Here is a 24,633-nt window from a genome sequence, read left to right as displayed (position 1 = left end):
TTCATTCATAAATTGCATACTCTTTTCTGCTCTTTATACCTCATTTTTACTTTGCTAGCTACAGGGGAAAAAAAACTAGTGTTTTTAGTTCCTGTTGTCCAGATAATTGCTATCTTTGCTGTCCTTGGTGCAAATGTCTTCCAAGTTCCAATACAAACACATCAGTTCAGTTCAGTTCAGTTCAGCCACTCAGTCGTGTCTGACTCTTTGTGACCCCATGAATCGCAGCACGCCAGGCCTCCCTATCACCAACTCCCGGAGTTCACTCAAACACGTCCATCGAGTCGGTGATGCCATCCAGAAATCTCATGCTCTGTTGTCCCCTCTTCCTCCTGCCCCCAATCCCTCCCAGCATCAGAGTCTTTTCCAATGAGTCAACTCTTCGCATGAGGTGGCCAAAGTACTGGAGTTCCAGCTTTAGCATCTTTCCTTCCAAAGAACACCCAGGGCTGATCTCCTTTAGAATGGACTGGTTGGATCTCCTTGCAGTCCAAGGGACTCTCAAGAGTCTTCTCCAACACCACAGTTCAAAAGCATCAATTCTTCGGCACTCAGCTTTCTTCACAGTCCACCTCTCACATCCATACATGACCATAGGAAAAACCATAGCCTTGACTAGATGGACCTTTGTTGGCAAAGTAATGTTTCTGCTTTTGAATATGCTATCTAGGTTGGTCATAACTTTCCTTCCAAGGAGGAAGCGTGTTTTAATTTCATGGCTGCAGTCACCATCTGCAGGGCTTTTGGAGCCCAAAAAAATAAAGTCTGACACTGTTTCCACTGTTTCCCCATCTATTTTCCATGAAGTGATGGGACCAGATGCCATGATCTTCGTTTTCTGAATGTTGAGCTTTAAGCCAACTTTTTCACTCTCCTCTTTCACTTTCATCAAGAGGCTTTTGAGTTCCTCTTCACTTTCTGCCATAAGGGTGGTGTCATCTGCATATCTGAGGTTATTGAGATTTCTCCACTAGACCATTCAGGTATGACCTAAATCAAATCCCTTATGATTATACAGTGGAAGTGAGAAATAGATTTAAGGGACTAGATCTGATAGATAGAGTGCCTGATGAACTAAGGAATGAGGTTCATGACATTGTACAAGACCATCCCCAAGAAAAAGAAATGCAAAACAGCAAAATGGCTGTCTGGGGAGGCCTTACAAATAGCTGTGAAAAGAAGAGAAGTGAAAAGCAAAGGAGAAAAGGAAAGATATAAGCATCCTAATGCAGAGTTCCAAAGAACAGCAAGAAGAGATAAGAAAGCCTTCCTCAGTGATCAATGCAAAGAAATAGAGGAAAACAACAGAATGGGAAAGACTAGAGATCTCTTCAAGAAAATCAGAGATACCAAGGGGACACTTCATGCAAGGATGGGCTCGATGAAGGACAGAAGTGGTATGGCCCTAACAGAAGCAGAAGACACGAACATATGGTGACATGTAAAACGAGCCGGAAAATTTGTAAGGGTTTCCAGTATAGTAACGCTGGTTTTCCCCAGAGTTTTCATTTCTCTTGGCCCACTGCCTATCATCTGAGTATCCTAGCCCTGGACACATAGGAAAGAACTTCCTTTTTAGACTGGTTCGTTCCATTTATAGTCAGAGACAATAGCAATGAGAGTAATGACATTAAGCTCTGTTGCCAAGTCGCATAGTTCACGACTGTTTCCGGGCATTGGCATTCATTCTCCTCCTTTCAATTAAGATGAGAGGTCATATGTTGGTTACATGCTTAGTCATCCTTAGAAGCAGCCCTGGAAGCATTTTTGGTTGTCCTTCAACCTTAAGAAATCCAAGCCTTCCATAACGAGAGCCATGGAAGCCAATTCCATTGGTGGACATAGCATTTTAACCATAGTATTGTCTGTTTCTAGCTTCAAACTATCAAGGGTGGTGTGTGAATATGCACATAAAACCTCAAGAAGCTCCCTGTTCTACTGCAAACATCTCCTGAGGCCACCTTGTTAAAGAATTCACTTTCATAATCAGTTTCTCAGAATCAGTATTTCTTTTCTTATTTCCCTCCACTTGGACATAATGTGATTAGAACAAAGAACTCCATGCTTTGGGACTTATCAGAATTCTTGCTAAAGGAACACTGTCCAGCCTTCCTTCTCTCAGGTGTGAACTGAGCTGTATTCTCTTCTTGTAGACTTGGCTGTGGCTATGAGAGCAAGAGAGCTTGGGACTGGGTCTCTAGGGGATGCAAATGTGCCCCCATTTTCTTGGAGGGGCCTCGAGAAGGGACATCTTGCGCCAAGATCTTTGTTGATTTATATTTGCTGTAACAGTCACATGCTCCATCTTGCTCATCTTTTCCTGGAGGCTGTCCTGAGGAGACAGTGGCATTTTGTATTAAGTGTGATCTATTCTGGATCATTCAAAGGAGATGTTTGTGCTTGTTGATTGCAGCCGTGAAATTAAAAGACGCCTGCTCCTTGGAAGGAAAGTAATGACCAACCTAGACAGGATATTAAAAAGCAGAGACATTACTTTGCCAACAAAGGTCTGCCTAGTCAAAACTATGGTTTTTCCAGTAGTCATGTATGGATGTGAGAGTTGGACTATAAAGAAGCTGAGCACCAAAGAATTGATGCTTTTGAACTGTGGTGTTGGAGAAGACTCTTGAGAGTCCCTTGGACTGCAAGGAGATCCAATCAGTCCATCCTAAAGGAGATCAGTCCTGGGTGTTCATTGGAAGGACTGATGTTGAAGCTGAAATTCCAATACTTTGGCCACCTGATGTGGAGAGCTGACTCATTTGAAAAGACCGTGATGCTGGGAGAGATTGAGGGCAGGAGGAGAAGGGGACGACAGAGGATGAGATGGTTGGATGGTATCACCGACACAATGGATAGGGGTTTGGGTGTACTCCGGGAGTTGGTGATGGACAGGGAGGCCTGGCATGCTGTGGTTCATGGGGTGGCAAAGAGTCAGACACGAGTGAGTGACTGAACTGAACTGAACTGAATGTTAGTGAATAATGCTGAAATACATAGGACTTTCCCTTTTGTTAGGAAATGAAGGACATTTTCTATCTCTAATTCCTTAATCAATAGGAAGGAATTAATACTTGAAAATATTTGCATTGGATGACCAAGTAAGACAAATTATTCATAGCCACCTATATTAGAAAGATAGGAATTTAATAAGACATGCAATCAGAGGCTGAGTTGAACAAATAAATGGTCTCTGTCCCTTTCTAGAATAGTCAGAAATTTGAACAAAGCACAAATCAGATAAATTGTTGTTAGTTTTATAAGTACAAGTAAATAAAACCTATCTTAAAATATGTGGCAAAGTCCCCCCTCCTCCCTTAAAAAACACAAAATGTCTGCGTAGATTTTGTGAACACAGATACAGTGAAGTGTTGACAAAAACCAAAATATGCAATTAATTTGGAAAAGGATTAATGCCAGAATACTTTAAAGCTTTATTCCCCTCCCTACAGCATAACTCAAAGATGTTTTCAGTTTTTTTTTTCCCTTTAAAAACTCAGACTCCTAATTGAAAAATACTCTGTAATTCAATATGAATGAAGTAACTGTGTTTGTATCAGGTGTAGGGTTGGGTTGCTTTGGACAGTTTTAAAAGATTCTCCCTTTTAGTTCTTATCTACTTGTTCCCTGAAGGATTTCTGTATCTCTTAGGGGAAACCAGGCAGTAGCAGCAGCAATAATCTTATTTGCAAAGAGGGCAAGAGGGCACAGGGTTGGCGGCCTCAAGGGCTGGTGTTCAGTATCGGCCCTGTCATCTGGAGATCACAAGCTTTGCCCCAGCCCAGGTGAATAATGACCAGGAATATTTTGTGACTGATGACTGCTCTGTTTGGGGAGCAAATTGATGTCCCTCAGTTCCTAGTGAATAATGTTCTTTCTAGCAGTGACAGTAATGTCATTAGTAGGGAAAATATGTTACCAGTTAATGAGGAAACAGGGTAGAGAGGCCCACCCTCATCTCTGGGTGCCCTACTGGGCCAAGCAGGAAGTCATACTTTCACATAATACACAATGCTTTGGAAAACAACAACAACAACAAGAAAACTCTTTGAACCAGCAGAACTAGGGAAAAGGCTACCTAAATTCTGATCTTTTTTGGCTGATTATGAATCTGCTCAGGTCTCTGCTCAGGTCTCTGTAAATCACAGTGAGGTGCACCAAGAACGATGAATCTCCTTAGCATCCATTGCCCTTGGTGATCTGGTCCCTGGCCCCCATCCCTAATACTCTCCTCTAGGTACCACAGCCCAGCCACATCAGACTACGTGTCATTCTCTGGACATATTGCCCGTCTCCCTTAAATCTCTCACATGTCTCTCCCACCCCACCCTTATTTCTCCCTAGAGCATCATTTATCTCTATTTTTCCCCTTTTCTTTTCTCCTGGCTAGCTCTTTCTTGGTCTTCAGTGTTCAGAGCAGTATCACATCTTCTTCCTAAGTTAGTTTCCTGGGCCTTTTCTGATTTTCCATAGCCTTGTTCTTTTTAGCTTTGGTTGGGTTACACTGAAGTCGTCTGTTAAGTGTTCACCTTCTTTCATTAGATCTTAAATAATTTGAGGACTTGTCATGGTAGATAGTCAATAAACACTGTTTGAATTGAAGAAATACATGCAACAGTATGTTAAATGGAGATTGGCTTAAGGCAATCAACTTAGTAACTCAGCCCCTCAGTAGGAGCTAAAAGCCAATCTGATCTCTACCACCCACTGGCTATGTGACCTTGGGCAGGTTACTATCTGTCCAATGGGAGTAATGATCTTGCTGCTGCTGCTGCTGCTAAGTCGCTTCAGTTGTGTCGGACTCTGTGCGATCCCACAGATGGCAGCCCACCAGGCTCCGCTGTCCTTGGGATTCTCCGGGCAAGAACACTGGAGTGGGTTGCCATTTCCTTCTCCAATGCATGAAAGTGAAAAGTGAAAGTGAAGTCGCTCAGTCGTGTCTGACTCTTAGCAATCCCATGGCCTGCAGCCTACCAGGCTCCTCTGCCCATGGGATTTTTCAGACAAGAGTACTAGAGTGGGTTGCCATTGCCTTCTCCGATAATGATCCTGGGTTGGCCAAAAAGTTCATTCCTGTTTTTTCTGTAGGATGTTTTGGAAAACCCAAATGAATTTTTTGGCCAACCCAGTAGTACTTCACAGGTTAGTTGAAAGGTTTAAATGAGATGCTGCATCTCCAAACAGGTAAGATAATGCTAACCATTACTGTCATTGCAAGGACAACATAAGTTCTTAGTAAATATTTGTTAAATTGTATTTTAACAAGTTACATTTCATTTACTAAAAGAGTATTATTTCCTGGATGCCTTGTTCTTACAACTTAAAAATAAAGCACATTTTTTAAGTTAAAAGAATTAAAATGAAAACTGTGTGGTAGGAAGTGGCCAAAGAGCTTAGGGAAAATAAGCTACTATAAGAGGGGTCAGAAATATATTTGTAGCACCCAGCTCAAGGGATAAAATCAATCAAACTTCTCAGTCACTGTTTCAGCTACCCACGGTGAGTGATGATTCATACTAGGCAAGTGATAAAGAACACAAATTTAATTTATTTTGATATCCAGAATTGGTTTGATAAAGTTTTGAACTGCTGCTGTCTGGAGAACAATGGAAGGAAAATGCAGATATCTGGTTAGAACCGTGCACCTGATCACATCCCACACAGTCTTGCAATGTGATGGAGGGAAAGATCCTGGGTTCAGAGCCCAAGGACCAGAAGTACCAGAGATTCAACTCACTACTCACTATCCATGTAACCCTAGGCAAGATTCACACCCACATATGTGGAAGTGTGCTGTAAAACACAAGAACTTTGGGCGTTTTTTGTACTAGGCATTCTGATAAGAAAAGTTAAGTTTTCATCTTTCCATTTCCTAGCACAGAGGAAGCTTTCCGTGAATACTTGTGGAATATACGGCTTTCAGTGAAGAATGGAGGATGAGAATTGGCATTGTGGTTTAATAAAATTAATATGGGCTTTAGAATCAAGAAGGCCTGAGTTCCATGTGTTCTTTACCTCACTGAGCTTTCTTCTCACAACTGTAATATGGTGCTAGTCATGCCTACATACTAGAGCTGCTGAATGTATATCATCATGTCACTATAAAGTGCTGATGTAATGCCTGTCACTCACAGGCACAACAAAATGTAGCTTCTTTATTCTTGATTATTAGCTAAAGGATTGGTATAGACAATAACTGAGTAAAATAAAATGAATTATTTGAACATGAGTTAATTTACACTTGGGCTGGTATAGTTCTTCATAGTTTTCAAAGCTTTTCAAAACACTTTACATCGTCTGATGCTACTGATATTTTCAGAGCTGGCATTTTTACTGATAAGAAAACCAAATCAGAGGTTGTAATACATTCAAGGCCAAATAGCACTAAAGTGACTGATTCAGCGCTTTCCTGGATCTAATGATTTCTTCTCCAGTGTTCTCACAGCACTATAGCTGCTTCCTCTGTCAGAATTGCATGCCTTTGACATTTGTCATGATTCTGATGTTAGCCAAAAAGATTTGCACGCTGGATAGGAAATGCTTGAAGATTTTCAAATGGATCAGACTTACCCCAAGAAGTTAAGAATTCTGTTATTATCATTATTAAAATAATAAAAAACTGAGTACTTCCCTGGTGTCCACTGGTTAGGACTCTGTGCTTTCACTGCAGGGGGTGCAGGTTTGATCCCTCATCAGGGAACAAGATCCCACATGCCACATGGTATGGCCAAATAAGGACATCTCTTAAAAAAATAAATAAAGTAAAAATACTAAAATAAATAAATGAGTAAACGACTGAAGTGCTGCATTTCCTTCTCCAAGTAATATAATTACTTAAGAGTTAAAAGAAAATTATTCCACTGCTTTACCAATATTTGAGTATCCATGTTCCAAGCAATGAATAGGTGCTGCCGTTAATTCTGGGCAGTCCTAGAATTTCATTTGGCTTTTAATATAAGATTGCATCTGCATATTTTAATTACTCATCCCTTTTGTCATTCCTTCCTGTCACTCTCTTTCCCGTTGGATATATCATAGGGAACTATATATCTTATAATCCTGTATATTCATTACTCAGCCTTACCCAGAAATTTGTGAAGTAGCTCATAAGTAGCCCAAGAGTATTTCTGAAAGGTTCAGAGACACACGTCTCTGTACATGCCATTCTGTACATATCACGGCTCCTAAGCTAATCAGAATGTACACTCCAAATTTCCCTTACCAGCATTCCAGGGACACAGAGTTGAAGAACAATGATAATGTTTACTGCTCACTTTCCATATTCCAAGAGTGAACAAAGAACTTCACATGTTATCACCTTCTATCAAGGAGTCACACTTACCATAGACTATTCTAGAGGGGATGGTGAAATTTTTCTATTTGGAAACATTTAGGGGCATATTGTGGAGTTTCTTGCATATCTCAATTGTTTTTCTGTTTCTACATCATTCTTAATTTATATTTCAGTACAGATGGCAATGCATATTACTGATGGGGGTCAGTTTTGAGTTTCAAGATGCTATATGAAGATATTGAAATAAGTATCAGGTTGGTGCAAATGTAACTGTGGTTTTGGACCGTAAATTTTAAATCATTATAACAAGGCTCAAACACATCTTTATTAATCAAAATAGGAACCATTACAATCAACACATTTTTGCCAGTGAGAAATAAGTTTGTTTATTCCTGTGGTATAAAATCTATGCTTCGAGATTTGACAAACTCTTGGAAAGCATTTTCTGCCTCCTCCTGGTTGTGGCAGCACTTTGCCTGCAAAAAAGTTGTCGAGATGCTTGAAGAAGTGTAGTCAAATGTGAGAGGTCAGTAGGTGAGAAGTCAGGTGAAGAAGGCGGAAGAGGCAAAACTTCATAGCCCAACTTGTTCAACTTTTGAAGCATTGGTTGTGTGACATACAGTCAGGTGTTGTGAAGAAGAACTGGGGCCATTCTGTTGACCAATGCCAGCTGCAGATGTTGCAGTTTTCAGTGCATCTCATTGATTTGCTGAATATACTTCTCGGATATAATGATTTCACTGGGATTCAGAAAGCTATAGGGGATCAGCCTTACAGCAGACCACCAAAGAGTGATCACGACCTATTTTTGGTGCAAGTTTGGCTTTGGGAAGTGCTTTGGAGCTTCTTCTCAGTTCAGCCACTGAGCTGGTCATTGCCAGCTGTGGTACACAATCCACTTTTCGTCACACATCACAATCCTATTGAGAAATTGTTCATTGTTGTTGTGTGGAATAAGAGAAGATGACACTTCAAAAACTTTCTTTTGATTTGTGGTCAGCTCTTGAGACACTCACTTATCAAGCTTTTTTTGCCTTTCCAACTTGCTTTAAACGTTTCGAATGACCATACAATGGCTGATGTTGAGTTCTTTGACAACTTCTCGTGTGGTTTTAAGTGGGTCATCTTTGATGATTGCTCTTATTCAACTGTTGTCAAATTCTGATGGCCAGCCACTGCACTCCTTGTCTTCAAGGCTCTCATCTCCTTTGCAAAACTTCTTGAACCACCACTGGACTGTATGTTCCTTAGAAGTTCCTGGGCCAAATACATTGTTGATACTGCAAGTTGTCTCCACTGCTTTACGACCCATTTTGAACTCAAATAAGAAAATCACTCAAATTTGCTTTTTGTCTAATATCATTTCCATAGGCTAAAATAAGTATAAAATAAACAGCAAGTGATAAGTCATTAGCAAAAAAAGAATAAACCAAGAAATACACATTAAAATGCTGTGTAACATAACCACATTTATTAAGAATGTATTCCAATATCAAATGGCAAATTTCAACAATGTAAAAACCAGTTACTTTTGCACCAACCTAATATCTTATTCCCTTCAAACCCCAGTATAAAATTTAAGAATTAAGAACACATGTCATTTGCTCTTTGCTAGAAGCATTTAGCTCATGCAGTTAACTACAATGCTTACTAAGAGAAGAATGAAGAGTTTTAATTACAGTTATTTAAAAAATAAAGATGATCTATTTTCAAACATTTGTCAATTCATCATTTGAAAAATTTAAAAACTTCTTTCAAAATTGACTGCAAACATACTGTATTTCAGACAGTAATAATGTATAAACTTCACTGTAATGCTTTTTTACTTCATTATAAAATTTTCTATTTTCTCCTACTGTTCAAATAAAAATATGTTTTTATAAATAAGCTGAAAAGTAATTATCTTTTCACATCATTCAGGATATGTGATGCTATAAATTCTTTAGATTTATATATTTTACTAAATCTCTGAAGTTCAAATTTAATTTATACATTATGAGTAGTACATTTGCTCTAGATTAGTGCAAAATCATTAAACTCTTTAATTAAATAATGATTTTTAAAAGGTATGGCAGGCTTTTCCCTTTATTATGTAAATGATGCTTTTTGCATTTTTTTCTATGTTAAAAATGAATATATTAATCTAATCTGTTCTCATTTCTCAAATAGAGTCTTCCTTGCTTTTGAGGAACAAATCAACCTTTCAGAACTTAAACCTCAAGTGTTTTGACATTAGACAGTGAAATAAGGCAGAATCCAAAGACACTGTGTGTTCTTTGTGATAATCTAGGATTTTTATTTGATTCCAGGTAACTTTGGACAATAGACATGATGGGATGTTTTCTCTTTGAATAAATAACAATTTAATTACACCACTGAAATAAAATATAGTGTGGGCTTAATACATTGTAAATATTACAGAAGTACTACTTCACTATAGTAATTTAATGACTGAAGCTACATTGAATAACAATCTTACTAGTACTTGTGTACAAAGTTTTATTACTAACAAAGATATTGCAGCGGTTGCAAGGATGTTACCAGCTCAACAAACATCTAACAATACAGTATTTCTCTAAGAGGAAAAGTAATCATGTTTGATTTACAGACAATAAAGAGCTATGTTTTCCACTTGAAACATTGGAAATAAGAATCCAGATCATCTGGTATCTTGATTCATATTATTACAAGAAAAGGTTTCCTTCCTTGGGGATGCCGATCATCCCCAGCAGGCCTAGTACATTAAGTTGATATGAAGATAGCTTTTAGGATGCCACAGCAGTGTAAAGAAACTCTCCTATCTGAAAATTACTGATTTGTAGGCCACTGCTTAAACATCTGACTTTTTGAAAACCTATTTACATACATTCAGCCCAAATCAGTAGATAAAATGTTTTGTCTATATTACAGTAGGCATTGTTAATGTTTCATCAGAAGGCCAGTGCAAGACAATTGTTAATAACCATTGCCCAGCATTTAGGAGATTTTTAAATATCATACAAATATACAGTTAGATTGTGAGAAATCTAATTTTGCGCATGATATTGGTGGTCTCTTTTACAGACATAAGATGGCAGAAATTAATCAACAAGACAGTAACTAGAATGCTACTCATCAAGGGTCTAATTCTCATCAGGAGGTTGGGCCTTTTCCTGCTGTGTGGGTTTAGGCAGCCACAATTCCATTACACTTAATACCACTTGGACTCAAAGTGATGGGGAATCTTGGGGATCATCTCAAGTGTAGGCATATGTCTGTAGCTTCTTCCAGATCTATGTTTCTTTTACACTTATTTCCTATGTAATGGAAAAGTAAGGGTTGTTAGAGACAGCCCTCTTTTTCTAAATGAAAATGTGGGTCTGGGCTTGAAAGATTCATCATTACTCTGAAGAAACCAAGCAGGTTGGCAATTTGGCCCTTTCTGAAGACATATATGATGGTGAAATGCATGGTCAGGACCCATATGTCAGCCTTAGAGGAAAGAAGATAACTCTGAAGCTAGACCTTATAAAATGTACTGAAATCTAAATTATATTTAAATCAATGGATCTCATTAAGGGACTAATTAATGAATGGTACTAATGAATAATAATTCTAATGAGTATATTCATTGGGGAGAGCATTTGAGTCACTTGGGTTAGGAAATGATATTAAAAGTGTCAGAGTGAATCAAACTCATTTAAATGTTTTAAAATGAAGGTGGCATAACACATACAGGATGATATTTCACAGATATTTCTTAGAATATCAATAAGCACCAAGTTTAGTGCTGTCAGCCCCATTGTCCCTTAATTGATTATATATGATTAAGATCTTGTAAGCACAACACACTATAAAATCTACTTTGCATACACACAAATACAGTTTCAAAAATGAATCCCAAAATTTTTCTACCAATAACAAGAATTTCATCTTCACCAGGTCTTCAGAGCTGTGAAAAGAGCATTGACATTGCCTGGTGAGCTCATAGATATGTGGATTCATCTTCAGGGTAATTTGGGACTAAAGAGTGGCAAACTCTTCAATGGAAACTAGGAACCCTGGTGAGTTTTTTCATAAATAATCTTTTGTCCTTCTAAAGAGATCTTATTAATCCTCTAGCACCCTGAGCCCTCATCTGCATATGACAGAGAGGTAAAGTGAAGAAACCAGCAGGCAGATTCGAGCTGTACAGACAATTAAAAGCATCTCAGCTTGGTCCACAAGCCATATTCAGCCTTATACTGCAAGAAACGACATTGCCCCATCAGGCTGCTTGGGTACCACATAGCTAGCAATCACCAGATTAGCTAGCTCTCCACTTTACTTCAGGCTATGCAGGCCTATGCAGGCTACGCAAAAGCTACGTTTTATCCATTTAGGGAAAAGGTAGTCTGCAAGCAAAATTTGTCAGAGTCGAATGGCTTCTTCAGCACTATCAATGCTTACTGTGAAAGGGCCTAATTTGGAGCACCCATGGCACCACTGAGGATGAAGTGGAGGGTAAGAAGAAAGCAAGCCATGTTCATCATTATGCCTTAGCACCTCTAGCTAACCAGGAGCAGAGGACAGCCTCTTCCTTAGCCCGAACCTATACAGGCAAAGCTGCTGGGTTGTCACCAAGGGCATCTGCTTGAAGTACAGAAGCAACCACATGACGTCCAGGCCTCCATCCCAAGGGTGTCAGCTCCTCACTGCCCTTTTCTCTCCCAGTTGCTGTCTGATTGGCCTTCTTACCACATGAGCCAGATCTGGTAGTCTCACTCCAGTGAGCAAGGTATAGAGCTACTTAAACTGGGATCTCGCTGCCTACACATACAACTAAACTGTGTTACTACTGGCTTTTCTTCTTTCTTTTAGAACCACTTCCCTTATAATGACTTACATTTCCATGGACTTGATCGACATTAGGCAATCAGAAACCAAAACACTTCTATTTCCTGACATGAACACTATACAGACCGTGACTTGAGTGTTCATGGTCAATGATTCCTTGCTAAACACTGGTCTTATGAAATATCTAAAGGTCAGTTTAGTAACACTTGATCCAGTTTCAAAGGGGGAGGGTTCTGAAGGTTTATGGTCAGTGTTTTTATCAACAAGATTTCCAGAAGAACTCAACTTTAGAAACTGAATTCATGTGCGAGAGTGCAGCAAGGGGAACAGCGTACACATGGTCACAGTTTTCTCACTTTAAGACATTACTAGAACAGTTACAGGATAGAATCACACACATACACACACATTTATATTCACACATACAGTAGAATTTTACTGATCCAGACAATACTTCTTTTCAATTAAGAAAAAATGAAGACTGTTGTTTGGCCACCCAGGCATGAAAGCTACCTAAACCTGGAATATAAGGATGCAGTACTCTTCAAGTAAACAGCGATTGCACAGTGCTAACAACTTACATTAAGATTGACACATGCTGTCTTAAGAGGTCCAGTAAGAGCTAAAGACTAAACAAAGTCAGTGATTTCAGCCAAAAGTCAATAAGTCGTCTCTCTTTTGTTCTGCCTGTAATCCATCACTCAGCAGAACAGTTAGAGTCCAGAAGATAATACGAGTCCTCGTATGAAATGCAGGACTAAGAAAATTTTAAGTGTCAATGAGTTCTGCTCAAGACTTTGGACAGTCTTAAAATTCTTCTTGTTGGATTAACAGAAAAATAAAACTTTATGGTTATTTCAATGTCAAGTTTTAATAGAGATTTTTGAAAAAATATTAAGGTTTCTAAAGTTAGATCATGGGCAATAATGCTTTAAAAAGTGGTCTCATTGGCATATATCCACTGCTTAGGTTCCATTGGTCTCATAGAAGCCCACCTTGCAGTTTCGCTGAACTAGACAAATATAAATAACACATAGTAAACACTAATACACATCTCACAGGACACACTGCATGTCACAAAATAGCTCTACTTTAGTCCTAAAACTGTTGTAAAAATGGAGATCTCTCAGATATCAGAAGTATCTCTGATATTTCTGGACAAGTACATTTCACATTATAATGAAAGTTGTGATTACGAAGGCATTACTCATTTAATGGCCTTTTTCTATGGGTACTTGGGCTTTCAACTGTGTAGCTGAAAGTGTCTCTCTTATTTCATTGAGACTCTGCAAGGACCTTCCAGTTCCTGAAGCCACAGGCTCTCTTCCCTGTAAACCTCCAGAGAACTGAGTTTGAGGACCTACACTATAGAAACGTTAGAGAACTGATAACTGATCATGGTGACAATCACCTTTTCACTGAGCGCGGTCAACTTAAAAAAATATAACCGATGAGAGGACAGACGCTTCTGGGTTTTGAGCTTTAAAAAAAAGAAAGAGAGAGAATTTTTTATTTTTTCTGTGCAGCCAGGGAAGTGTCTGGCTCACAGAGCCTCGGCAGACGTGTCCGTGGACACAGACATGGTCACCTTGGCGATCTTGACCGTGCTCTTGATGCAGCTCTCCGCCGCCCTGTGGACGCTGGCTGCATTGTTGGCGTGTTTGTGCAGGCAGTCTGAGTCCCCCATGCTGTTATCAAGAGGCTGTGCGGTGCCTTCGCAGGAGGGGAACATGCTCCGGAAAGCATGTCTCAGGTCCTTGCTCCGCAGAGCATAGATGATGGGGTTCACTGTGGAATTCAGCAGGCAGAGCATGCTGCAGAATGCAAACACCGTCTTAATGAGCTTGTTCATCTTCCCAAAGACATCATATACCATGATAGCGAGCAGAGGGCCCCAGCAGATGATCAAGACCACCAGGATCAGGACCAGGGTCTTGGCCAGCCGAATGTCCATGCGGGCTTGGTCGGGCCGTGTCACCTGCACCTTGCCATCCTCGGACGTGTGGATGATGATGCTCTTCTGGGTACCACGCTGGATCATGCGGACAGCATGGCTGTGCGCCTTCCAGAGGATGTACATGTAGGCATACACGATGAACAGCAACAGCACGCTGGTGACCCCGATCCAGAACATCAGGTAGGTCTCGTCGATGAGAGGGAAAATGTCTGAGCACACGGATTGCAGTTTCTTGCAGTTCCAGCCTAGCAGGGGCAGCACGGCGATCACAATCGCAATGGTCCACATCAGGCAAAACGCCACCACGGCCTTAGGCCGTGTGACGATCCTCTTATAGGCCAGGGGCCTGTGAATCGATATGTACCTGTCGATGGCCGTGAGGAACAGGCTGCCCACTGAGGCTGTGAACGAGGCCGTGACCCCACCCAGTTTGAACAGAAACACGTTGGGGCTGTCTTTGCGGTGGAACACGTGGAAGTCGACGAAGCTATAGACGAAGATGACGCTCCCCAGGAGATCGGCGACTGCCAGGCTGCCGATGAAGTGGTAAGAGGGCCGGCAGCGGAGGCTGCGGGAATGGAGGATGACGCACAGCACCAGCAGGTTCTCCAGGACCGTGAAGGTGCCCAACGTGAGGGACAGCACAGCGATGGCCAGCTGCTGGCTGGGGTTCAGGATCATGAAGCACTCCATGTCCATAAAGTTCTCCCCACACTGAATGTTCTCATCATTCTCCTTGTAGGAGGACAGGGACTTGTTGTAAAATTCGGTGAGGTTCACCTGGTCTGCTGGGACCAGCTGAGGACTGTCCCCCGCAGTCATCTTTTCTTGGAAGGGACTTCCCCTGAAGGAAGTCAGAGGAAATTTCTGTGGGAAGTACCCTAATTTGGATGCCATGTCGCTTTTGATATCTTCGTACTGAATGTCATTGGCACCCACGTACAGGAGGTCTGTGGTGATGGTTCGGAAGGTGGTATCTGCCAGGCCGTCGAGGATGGACTTCATCCCCTCCGTCTTCAATCAGGCCACACACACAATGACTGAGAAAGAGCCCCTTAGCGGGGGACCCTGATGGGAGGGAAAACAGATAAGCTGAATGGTGAGAGAACCGGGAGAATTAAAACATACCAACCACAAAAATTCCCCCCAAATGATGGTAAACATCCCAACAATGTACCCTCATGTTATTTTATTCCTATCTCTAAACATAGGTAAAATCCTTAGCCAATCATGGAACTGGGAGAATTAAAACACACCACCAACTGATGTTGGGGAAGATTGAGGGCAGGAGAAGGGGGTGACAGAGGATGAGATGGTTAGATGTCATCATTGACTCAACAGACATGAGTTTGAGCACACTCCGTGGGAGACAGTGAAGGACAGGGAAGCCTGGTGTGCTACCGTCCATGGAATCACAGAGTCAGACATGACTGAGTGGCTGAACAACAACAACTAACAAAAAATCCCTGCAAATGACTGTAAACATCCCAACTGTGTGCTGCTGCTGCTGCTGCTGCTGCCAAGTCGCTTCAGTCGTGTCCGACTCTGTGTGACCCCACAGATGGCAGCCCACCAGGCTCTCCCGTCCCTGGGATTCTCCAGGCAAGAACACCGGAGTGGGTTGCCATTTCCTTCTCCAATGCATGAAAGTGAAAAGTGAAAGTGAAATCGCTGTGTACCTTCATGTTATTTCATTCTTGTCTCAAACACAGGTAAAATCCTTTAACCAATCCAGTCAACAAAACAAGTCAATTCCTTAGTTGAAAAAGAAAAGCTGCCCAGAGAATTCCTTGGCGATCCAGTGGTTAGGGCCCCATTCTTTCACTGACAAGGGTGCCAGTTCGATCCCTGGTAGGGGAGCTAAGATTCCACAAGCTCACTGCTCGATGAAAAGAATTAAATAAAAATAAAGCCATGCACTTGATTAATGTACAGAAAAACATACAATAATAAAACTAAACACATAATTAAAAAAAAAAAAAAAAAAGAAAAAAGCTATCCAAAGTTGATGAGGTAGAGCACACCCCCAACACATCCATATCTTTCATTTTGTAAGCTCTCCAGACTTGAGTCACTGTGTGAGTCCCGTGTGGCTCTCCAAGGCCTGGTTGTCAAGTGAAGGCAATGTACCTTGGGTGTGGCTACATTTCAGTTGTGTTAGGGACTGTCTGCCACCTGGCCTCTACTCTCTCTCACACACACAGTGTCCTAATGTTGGTGTAGGAGAGTAACCACAAGTCACATAAGCTCTGCTCTTGAAGACTTGACTGCCATGTCACATAGGTAAGACCAAGCATATAAGAAAACCAAAGAACAAGAGTGTAGTCAAGGATTGAGTTGGATGGCCTATGTGTTGAGTAGAAAGGCAGAGGAAGACATTGCTGTGAACTATAGGAAGCATGCAGCCATCATAGGAAGATCCAGGTTCTAGCTCTGACTCCACTGGGCAAGTTTCCTGACCCAGAGAAGACATTTGAACTGCACCTGAGGTGCACTTCTACAATGTCTACACCAGCCAAGAAAATTGTTATGAAGGGCAAACTTGCACTGAGGCTCATGAAACTGCTTCCAGAGAGTGACCGCCACCAGTGGTGGGTGATACCAGCGCACGCTGGAGGATGGGAGACAGGCTTGATTGTCCAAAGCTTTCTAAGTGGATAACGCTGGAAATAGGATGGCTGAGAGGAAGAGTCGATTTTCAGGGCTCTTCAGTTCTCAGCTGGGCAATTTGGTTCTGTTTCAAAATAAATGGTCAGAGAATTGGTTTCGCTATTTATAAATGTTTGTTTAAAATGTGGCTTTTAAGCTCTTTAGCTTATAAAAATTATTTGAAATACTGAGGGCAGTCCACAATATATAGTAAGTGCACACAAATACTGTCTGATTTTGCTTATATGAGGTACCTAGAATAGTCAAATTCATAGTCAGAAAGTACATTGGTAGATGCCAGGGAGTGGGGGATCAGTGGGTGGGAAGTGGGCATGGGGAGTTGGTTTTAAATGGTGACAGAATTTCAGTTTAGGAAGGTGAAAAATTTGGGAGATGAACGATGGTGAGACTTACACAACAATGTGAATGTACTTAGTGCCACTGAACTGCACAGTTGAGTATGGTTAAAGGAGTATGCTTTATATTATGTGACTTTCACCACAATAAAAAAAATATTAAAAAGAAAATACTGAGGGCAGTCCAAGATGGCAGTGTAGAAAGATCGTCAACGCTCCTCCTACCACAGGGCCACCGAATCTACAGCTACAAATGGAACAATTCCCTCTGAAAAAGAGTTGAAAACCAGCTGAATGGCACTTCACAACAAACCGTAAAAGGGCCACATCAAGACAGGTGAGAGAGTTAAATAATGATGTCATACTCCTAAAACAAACATAATGTTCAGTGCTAATGACTTCAACATAGAGAAGAACTATTCGTAGCCCATTTGGTAAAGAATCTGCCTGCAATGCAGGAGGCCTGGGTTCAATTCCTGGGTCAGGAAGATCCCCTGGAGAAGGAAATGGCAACCCACTCTAGCATTCTTGCCTGGAGAATCCCATGGACAGAAGAGCCTGGCAGGATACAGTCCATGGAGTCCTAAGAGTCAGACACGACTTAGTGACTGAAATCAACAACCAACATTAGAAATACAAAGTGATATCTATCCTCATTTCAAAAATCATGAAAGTCAATATTTTACTTACTAATTGTCTTTTTTGTGTGTGTTCCCAAATATATAATGCAGTTTTGAGGAGGGGAAAGATAGTCATTAACTTGGATCCAATTAAAATGCTGAAGAAAATCCAAAAGGGGGGAGGGGGGTGGAAATATGTGTGTGTGTGTGTAAATATATATATACATATATGTTATTCACTTTGCTATACAGTAGAAACTAACACATCATTGTAAAATAACTATATGCCAATAAAATTTTAAAATGCTTAAAAATAAATTATAAAAATTGTTCCCCTATTGAAAAAAATTCTATATCTGAACTAATAACTCATTAACTCATTCATCCAACAAATCATGGAGCACCCACCACATGCCAGGGACTATATGAGGCACTAGGAACAGAACAGTAGCCAGGGAGAGCCCCTGACTACATGAAGTTCAGTGTGGTAGAGGAGACAGGCAGCTGACCCTGCAAGTATGAGAAAGCATGGTAACAGCTACAGTCAAGGACATACACGATGCTGTGGGAGCAGCAGTCTAGGGGTTGAAGGCGGCTTCCTCCAAAACAGGATGTCTACACCAAGAGTAAGTAGAATTCATGTGGGTGTAGACAGGACACAGAGGCAGAGAAAATCATTTTAATGACTACCTTAAGTGTCCTGAAGTGCTTTTCATTGTTTAGTAACTGGAAACAGGCACAAAATGTGGCCCAAGTCCCCACCTTCTGCCACCTCCATGTCCAAGCCACCATCACAGCTCACCGGAACCCGAGCACCATCTTCACGGCTGGTTTTCCTTCCTTTCTCTGGACCAATCCCCTTCTGACCACTTCCCAAATAGCTGCTGTGTGGATCTTCATAAAATAGGTAGTTGATTATGCTACTCCCGTTTCAACCTCTTTGCCCTAAAGACCAAGTTCAAATTCATTCACAAGTTTTCCCTTTCAGGTTCATGCTCTCCAGACCATCCAACACAGCTCTTCTCTCTGCCTTCTGTGTAGGCCCAGCTGAGTGCCTTTCAGATCTGATTCTCACTCCCTGTGCCCAGAGTTCTCCACCTTCTGTTCTCCCTGAGCAAGAAAGATCTCCACCATCATCCCAACTGCCCACAGGACAAAGTCTAGTAAAAGGCTTCTTTCCCAAGGTCATCTAACCCTTGCCTGTCTCTTCAACGCTCCTCTCGTCACTTCTGGACTTGCCGCTTGCACCAGATAATTCGGCTCCATGAACACAGCAAGTCCACTGCTTTTCAACTTGGTGCATTAGTTTCCCCCACTTTTCATACTCCTCTCAGCAAACATCCTTTCCCTTCCTCCATCTGGCCAAGTCCTTTCCTGCAATTTGATGTCACCACCTCCTATAGCTCCCATGATCAGAGGAAGTACCCTCTCTGGGGCTCCTAGAATATTCAAATAGAGTTCTGTCACAGCATTTACTTAATAGTCTAACATTTCTTTGTGTTTGCATATGTTTTGCCCCTCCTACCCAACAGACAGTAAGCTCACTGAGGGAAGGAATTTTATCTTATGTTTACCCACAGCATATAGTGTAATGCCTACCATATAGAAGGGGACCCTATATATGTTGGTTGATTGAATATACATATTTCAAAAAAGGAAAAGGTGAGGGACAGATTCTCCCGATCACAATGGAATAAAGCATGTAGCTTGAATCAAGGTATCTTGCCTAAATCGCTACCCAATCTATATGCGCTAGAAAAATGCTCTATTTAGATGAGGTTGTTGATATTTTAGGGCTTCCCAGATAGCGCTAGTGATAAAGAACTTGCCTGCCAATGCAGGAGACATAAGAGACTCAAGATTCAATCCCTGGGTTGGGAAGATCCCCTGGAGGAGGACACAGCAACCCATTCCAGTATTCTTGCTTGGAGAATCCCATGGACAGAGGAGCCTAAGGGGCTACAGTTCGTAGGGTTACAAAGAGCTGGACAAGACTGAGGCGGCTTCGCTTGACTTTGATATTTTAAATGAAAGCTGCCTTGTGTAATGATTGTGTTAGTTGCTCCGTTGTGTCCGACTCTTTGAGACCCCATGAATTGTAGCCCACCAAGCTTCTCTGTCCATGGGATTTTTCAGGCAAGAATACTGAAGTGGGTTGCCACTTCCTTCTCCAGGGGATCTTCCTGATCCAGGGATCTAACCCGGGTCTCTTGCATTGCAAGCAGATTCTTTACCCTCTGAGCCACAAGGGAAGGCCCATGTAATGATTACCTAGCCTAAATATACATGGGGAGCTTTGGCTAGATAGTGGTTAGCAAGGATATCAGCAATGTTTTATCAGACAGTGAGCAAAGTAAGTATGACAGGTAGGTCAGGAGGGCTCCTCCACCCCTTCCTGGTCCTGTAGCCCTTTTGCATGATCCCAGTGTGACCTGTACTGACAGTATGGAGACACCATTGGACCAATGGCCCTAAATCCTCCACAGTTAAATTCTGGCATTACTCAGGAACTTACAGCTAGCTCCTTTTCTGAGCTGGCTCTGTACTCCTTCCCGAACTGGCATAGGGCAAGGCACGTGGGGGCTGGGAATGGCTTGACCAGAGGCAGGAGCACGAATGCACGGACCACACAGGGACACCCAGTGTGCACTGAGAGTCTGGTAAAGCCCAGTCAGGTGTCCCAGGGAGGCAGGCTAGCTGCAGAGGCTATAAAGGATGCAGAAATAAAAGACTGAAGTCCAACAGCCACCATGGTTGCCCACCGCTTCTTGATTCCCCTCTTCAAGTCTCTCCTGAGTTCCCATCTTAGCCTGGCTCCACCTGCTCACTCTCAAGTGTCCTCAGGTTTCCTGTTCAGCCATCTGTCTGTCATGTCCTTTCTCAAAGCCTCAGTTCTTCCAGAAAATGCCCTACGTGCGCCCACCATTGGGCCACAACTTTTGAGTCAACTTTGCTCTTTGTGCAAATTTACATTTGCTGAACAACTCCACTCACATATGAAAGTGTTCATATAACAGGAGGGATAGAGAAGAGCGCTATAATCTGCGAGAGCCGTTAATAGCCCTGGCACATCCTCAAATCTCACTTTTGCTTCTCAACTCCCACCCATACTTAAAACACACAGCGCACTGGCCTAGGAGATGGCTCTCTGCTCCTTGAATCACCCTGCACACCTTCCTCCTTTCCTCCTACCCCTCCCTCTGTCTGAAATACTCATTTCCAAGGTCTCTGTTAGCTTATCTTTCTGAGACCTCCTTGACCTGCCCTTCCCTCCAGGCAGAAGCAGTTCTCCCAATTTCCCCCTCTATTACAGACTTTATTACACCATTCTCTCATGAGTTTACATATTTATTTCCATAACTAGAATGTGCTTTCCAAACATAGGACTGGTGTCTTTTTTTTTATGTGACTCACCAGCCTGACAACATGATAGCAGGTGAAGGAGGGGGATGGGGGAAGCTGAGCTCCCTTAGAAATCCTCCCACAAAGCTAATATGGTGGCAGTTGAATTTTACTGAAGCATGAAAGCCATGATTTAAAAATATATATTTGCCTTTCCTTCAAATTAGAAGAGAGAAAGGTAATAAATTCAATGGACACTTGGCCTGAATACCAAAGCTTGAGCCCAGCATTTCTAAGCAGCTACTTGGGGCCAGTCCAAGACCTCCATCCGATAAGTCATCTTCTCTCAAGTAACTAATTCTCCCTTCACATTGCCTAATTAAAAACTAATTTCTTTGAAACTCTCATTATTTTTATGTGCACATTCTACTCATATAATTCAAAATGTACAAAGGGATATACAGCAAAAGAATCAGTCTAACCTCTCCCTTTCCAGTGTTCCAATCAAACAGTTTTCTTCTTTAGAGACAAGACATTTCTTGGTGCTCTTTCCAGAGATATTCCAAGAATAGTTAAGCAAATGCATATACATTTATTCCCTCTTTATTTTCCTTTTAACCAACACTAATATATACAGTGTTTTGCATGTTGATTTTAAAAGTGTACATGAAGACAGTGCCACAGCAGTACACAAAACCTCCCTCCTCACTTAGCAGCTGCCTTGAGTACCTGTTAGATGAATGTGACCAGCCTCCTAGGGAGGCAGATTTAGGTTATTTATCATCTCCCACTGTCACAAATAATGCAGCCGTGTCATGTTTCACATTTCTTACCGTACTGTGAATAATCTTTCCAGACACCCAAGTTCACATCCTAGACTTATCCTGGATTCCTCCTCCTTGGCCTCTATAAACAGGTAGACTACGACTTTTCCCTTTTTAGGCACATATGGAGAGGTTATTATGTGTGGGTGGTCCTCAGAGTTTCTGATGAAAAGTAGACGCCATCATCGTCCCCATTTTGTAGATGGAAGGTACAGAGAGGGTAAGTAACTTGCCATTCACACAGCTAGTGGGTGGCAAGGCCCGAATGAAATCAGATGTTCTGGTTCTAGAGCAATGCTGTCCCATAAAAATGGAATGCAAGCCACATTGGCAATTTTTAACTTTCCAGTATTAAGGATACTGTGTGGATCACCACAAACTGGAGAATTCTTAAAGAGATGGGAATACCAGACCACCTGACCTGCCTCTTGAGAAATCTGTATGCAGGTCAGGAAGCAACAGTTAGAACTGGACCAGACTGGTTCCAAATAGGAAAAGGAGTACTTCAAGGCTGTATATTGTCACCCTGATTATTTAACTTATATGCAGAATACATCATGAGAAACACTGGACTGGATGAAGCACAAGCTGGAATCAAGATAGCCAGGAGAAATATTAATAACCTCAGATGCAGATGGCACCACCTTTATGGCAGAAAGCGAAGAAGAACTAAAGAGTCTCTTGATGCAAGTGAAAGAGGAGAGTGGAAAAGTTGGCATAAAGCTCAACATTCAGAAAACTAAGATCATGGCATCTGGTCCCATCACTTCATGGAAAATAGATGGGGAAACAGTGGAAACAGTGTCAGACTTTATTTTTGGGGGCTCCAAAATCACTGCAGATGGTGACTGCAGCCATGAAATTAAAAGACGCTTGCTCCTTGGAAGAAAAGTTACGACCAATCTAGACAGCATATTGAAAAGCAGAGACATTACTTTGCCAACAAAGGTCCATCTAGTCAAGGCTATGGTTTTTCCAGTGGTCATGTATGGATTGTAGAGTTGGACTGTGAAGAAAACTGAGTGCCAAAGAATTGATGCTTTTTAACTGTGGTGTTGGAGAAGACTCTTGAGAGTCCCTTGAACTGCAAGGAGATCCAACCAGTCCATCCTAAAGGAAATCAGTCCTGAATATTCATTGGAAGGACTGATGTTGAAACTGAAACTCTAATACTTTGGCCACCTGATGTGAAGAACTGACTCATTAGAAAAGATCCTGATGCTGGGAAAGATTGAAGGTGAGAAGAGAAGGGGACGACAGAGGATGAGATGGTTGGATGGCATCACCGACTCAATGGACATGAGTTGAGTAAGCTCTGGGAGTCGGTGATGGATAGGGAGGCCTGGTGTGCTGCAGTCCATGAGGTTACAAAGAGTCAGACAAGACTGAGTAACTGACTGAACTGAACTGATCAAGGGTAAAAATAAAAAGGTAAAATGTGAAATTAATCTTAATGGTATATTTTATTTAACCCAATGCATTCAAAATATTTTCCTTTCAACATGTGGAACTCACATTAAATAAGAAGCTTCGGACTTCTCTGGTGGTTCAGACAGTAAAGAATCTGCCTGCAATGCAGGAGACGCGGGTTCCATCTCTGGGTCTGGAAGATCCTCTGGAGAAGGAAATGGCAGCCCACTCCAGTATTCTTGCCTGAAGAATTCCGTGGACAGAGAATCCTGGTGGGCTACAGTCCATGGGTCACAAAGAGTTGGACATAACTGAGTGACTAACACACGTGGAACTAACCATACTTCAAGTGCTTAATAGCTACATGTGGCTAGTGGCTGTCATATTGGATATCACAGGTCTGGAGTTGCTTTTAATTGTTATGGTAGGTCATCTCCCTAACCTACCAACTGCCTGCTTTCCCCTACTGATTCCAACTAATCAAAGCACTAGTAATTAAGAGAACATTGAATTAGGAGTTAGTAAACCAAGATATTACTAACTCCTAATTCAAGCAATGGCACACCACTCCAGTACTCTTGCCTGGAAAATCCCATGGACAAAGGAGCTTGGTGGGCTGCAGTCCACGGGGTCTCTAAGAGTCAGACACGAGACGACTGAGCAACTTCACTCTCACTTTTCACTTTCATGCATTGGAGAAGGAAATGGCAACCCACTCCAGTGTTCTTGCCTGGAGAATCCCAGGGACGGGGGAGCCTGGTGGGCTGCCGTCTATGGGGTCGCACAGAGTCGGACACGACTGAATCGACTTAGCGGCAGCAGCAGCAGCAAACCAAGATTAGTATCAGAGCTACATTTGGTTAAGTAGTTAATCTTTCTAAGGCTCATTATTTCATCTGTAAAGTGGGAAGTGGAAGAGGAAAGTGGAGGAAGATGCCTCAATCACAGAATTGTTCTAAAAATTAAATGAAAGAAAACGTGCATGTAAAGTATTTAACATAGTGCCTGGCACAAAATTTAAGCCTGTAATAAATATTAATTATTGTTATCATTACTTAGTATAATGACTCTTTGCCATATATTATTAATTATACTTCCAGATAATTCATTGGCTTAATTAGCTCATAGGCTGCTTATTCAATTTTTAGTTTTCTCTCAGCACTTAAAGCAAATAAAAGATACACACATGGGTGAGAGCGGCAGAAGCTTTACTGAATGTCTAAGATACTCCAGGCATTTGAGACTCCGCATATATTCTATCAATAAATTGTCATAACAACTCTATCAGGTGCTTATTTATAATCCTATTTTGCATATAAGGAAATGGAGGCCCTTATGTTTTAAATAAACTGTCCAGGTGTGAAGA

General features: G+C 41.6%; 1 protein-coding gene across 2 annotated transcripts in view; it reads right to left on the bottom strand.

Moving 5' to 3' along the window:
* Positions 1-8,786: 8,786 nt before the first annotated feature.
* Positions 8,787-24,633, bottom strand: part of CNR1 (cannabinoid receptor 1) — a 31,272-nt gene continuing 15,425 nt past the window's right edge. For both annotated transcript variants that reach the window (XM_070376612.1, XM_005889296.2), the window contains exon 2: positions 8,787-15,134. In XM_070376612.1, the coding sequence (XP_070232713.1) occupies positions 13,653-15,071 (1,419 nt within the window). In that variant the 5' untranslated portion in view covers positions 15,072-15,134 and the 3' untranslated portion in view covers positions 8,787-13,652. The remainder of the gene's footprint in view (positions 15,135-24,633) is intronic.

This window comes from Bos mutus, chromosome 9 (assembly GCF_027580195.1).
Source record: "Bos mutus isolate GX-2022 chromosome 9, NWIPB_WYAK_1.1, whole genome shotgun sequence".
NCBI classification, from domain to species: Eukaryota; Metazoa; Chordata; class Mammalia; order Artiodactyla; family Bovidae; genus Bos; species Bos mutus.
This window is presented reverse-complemented; position numbering and strand designations above follow the sequence as displayed.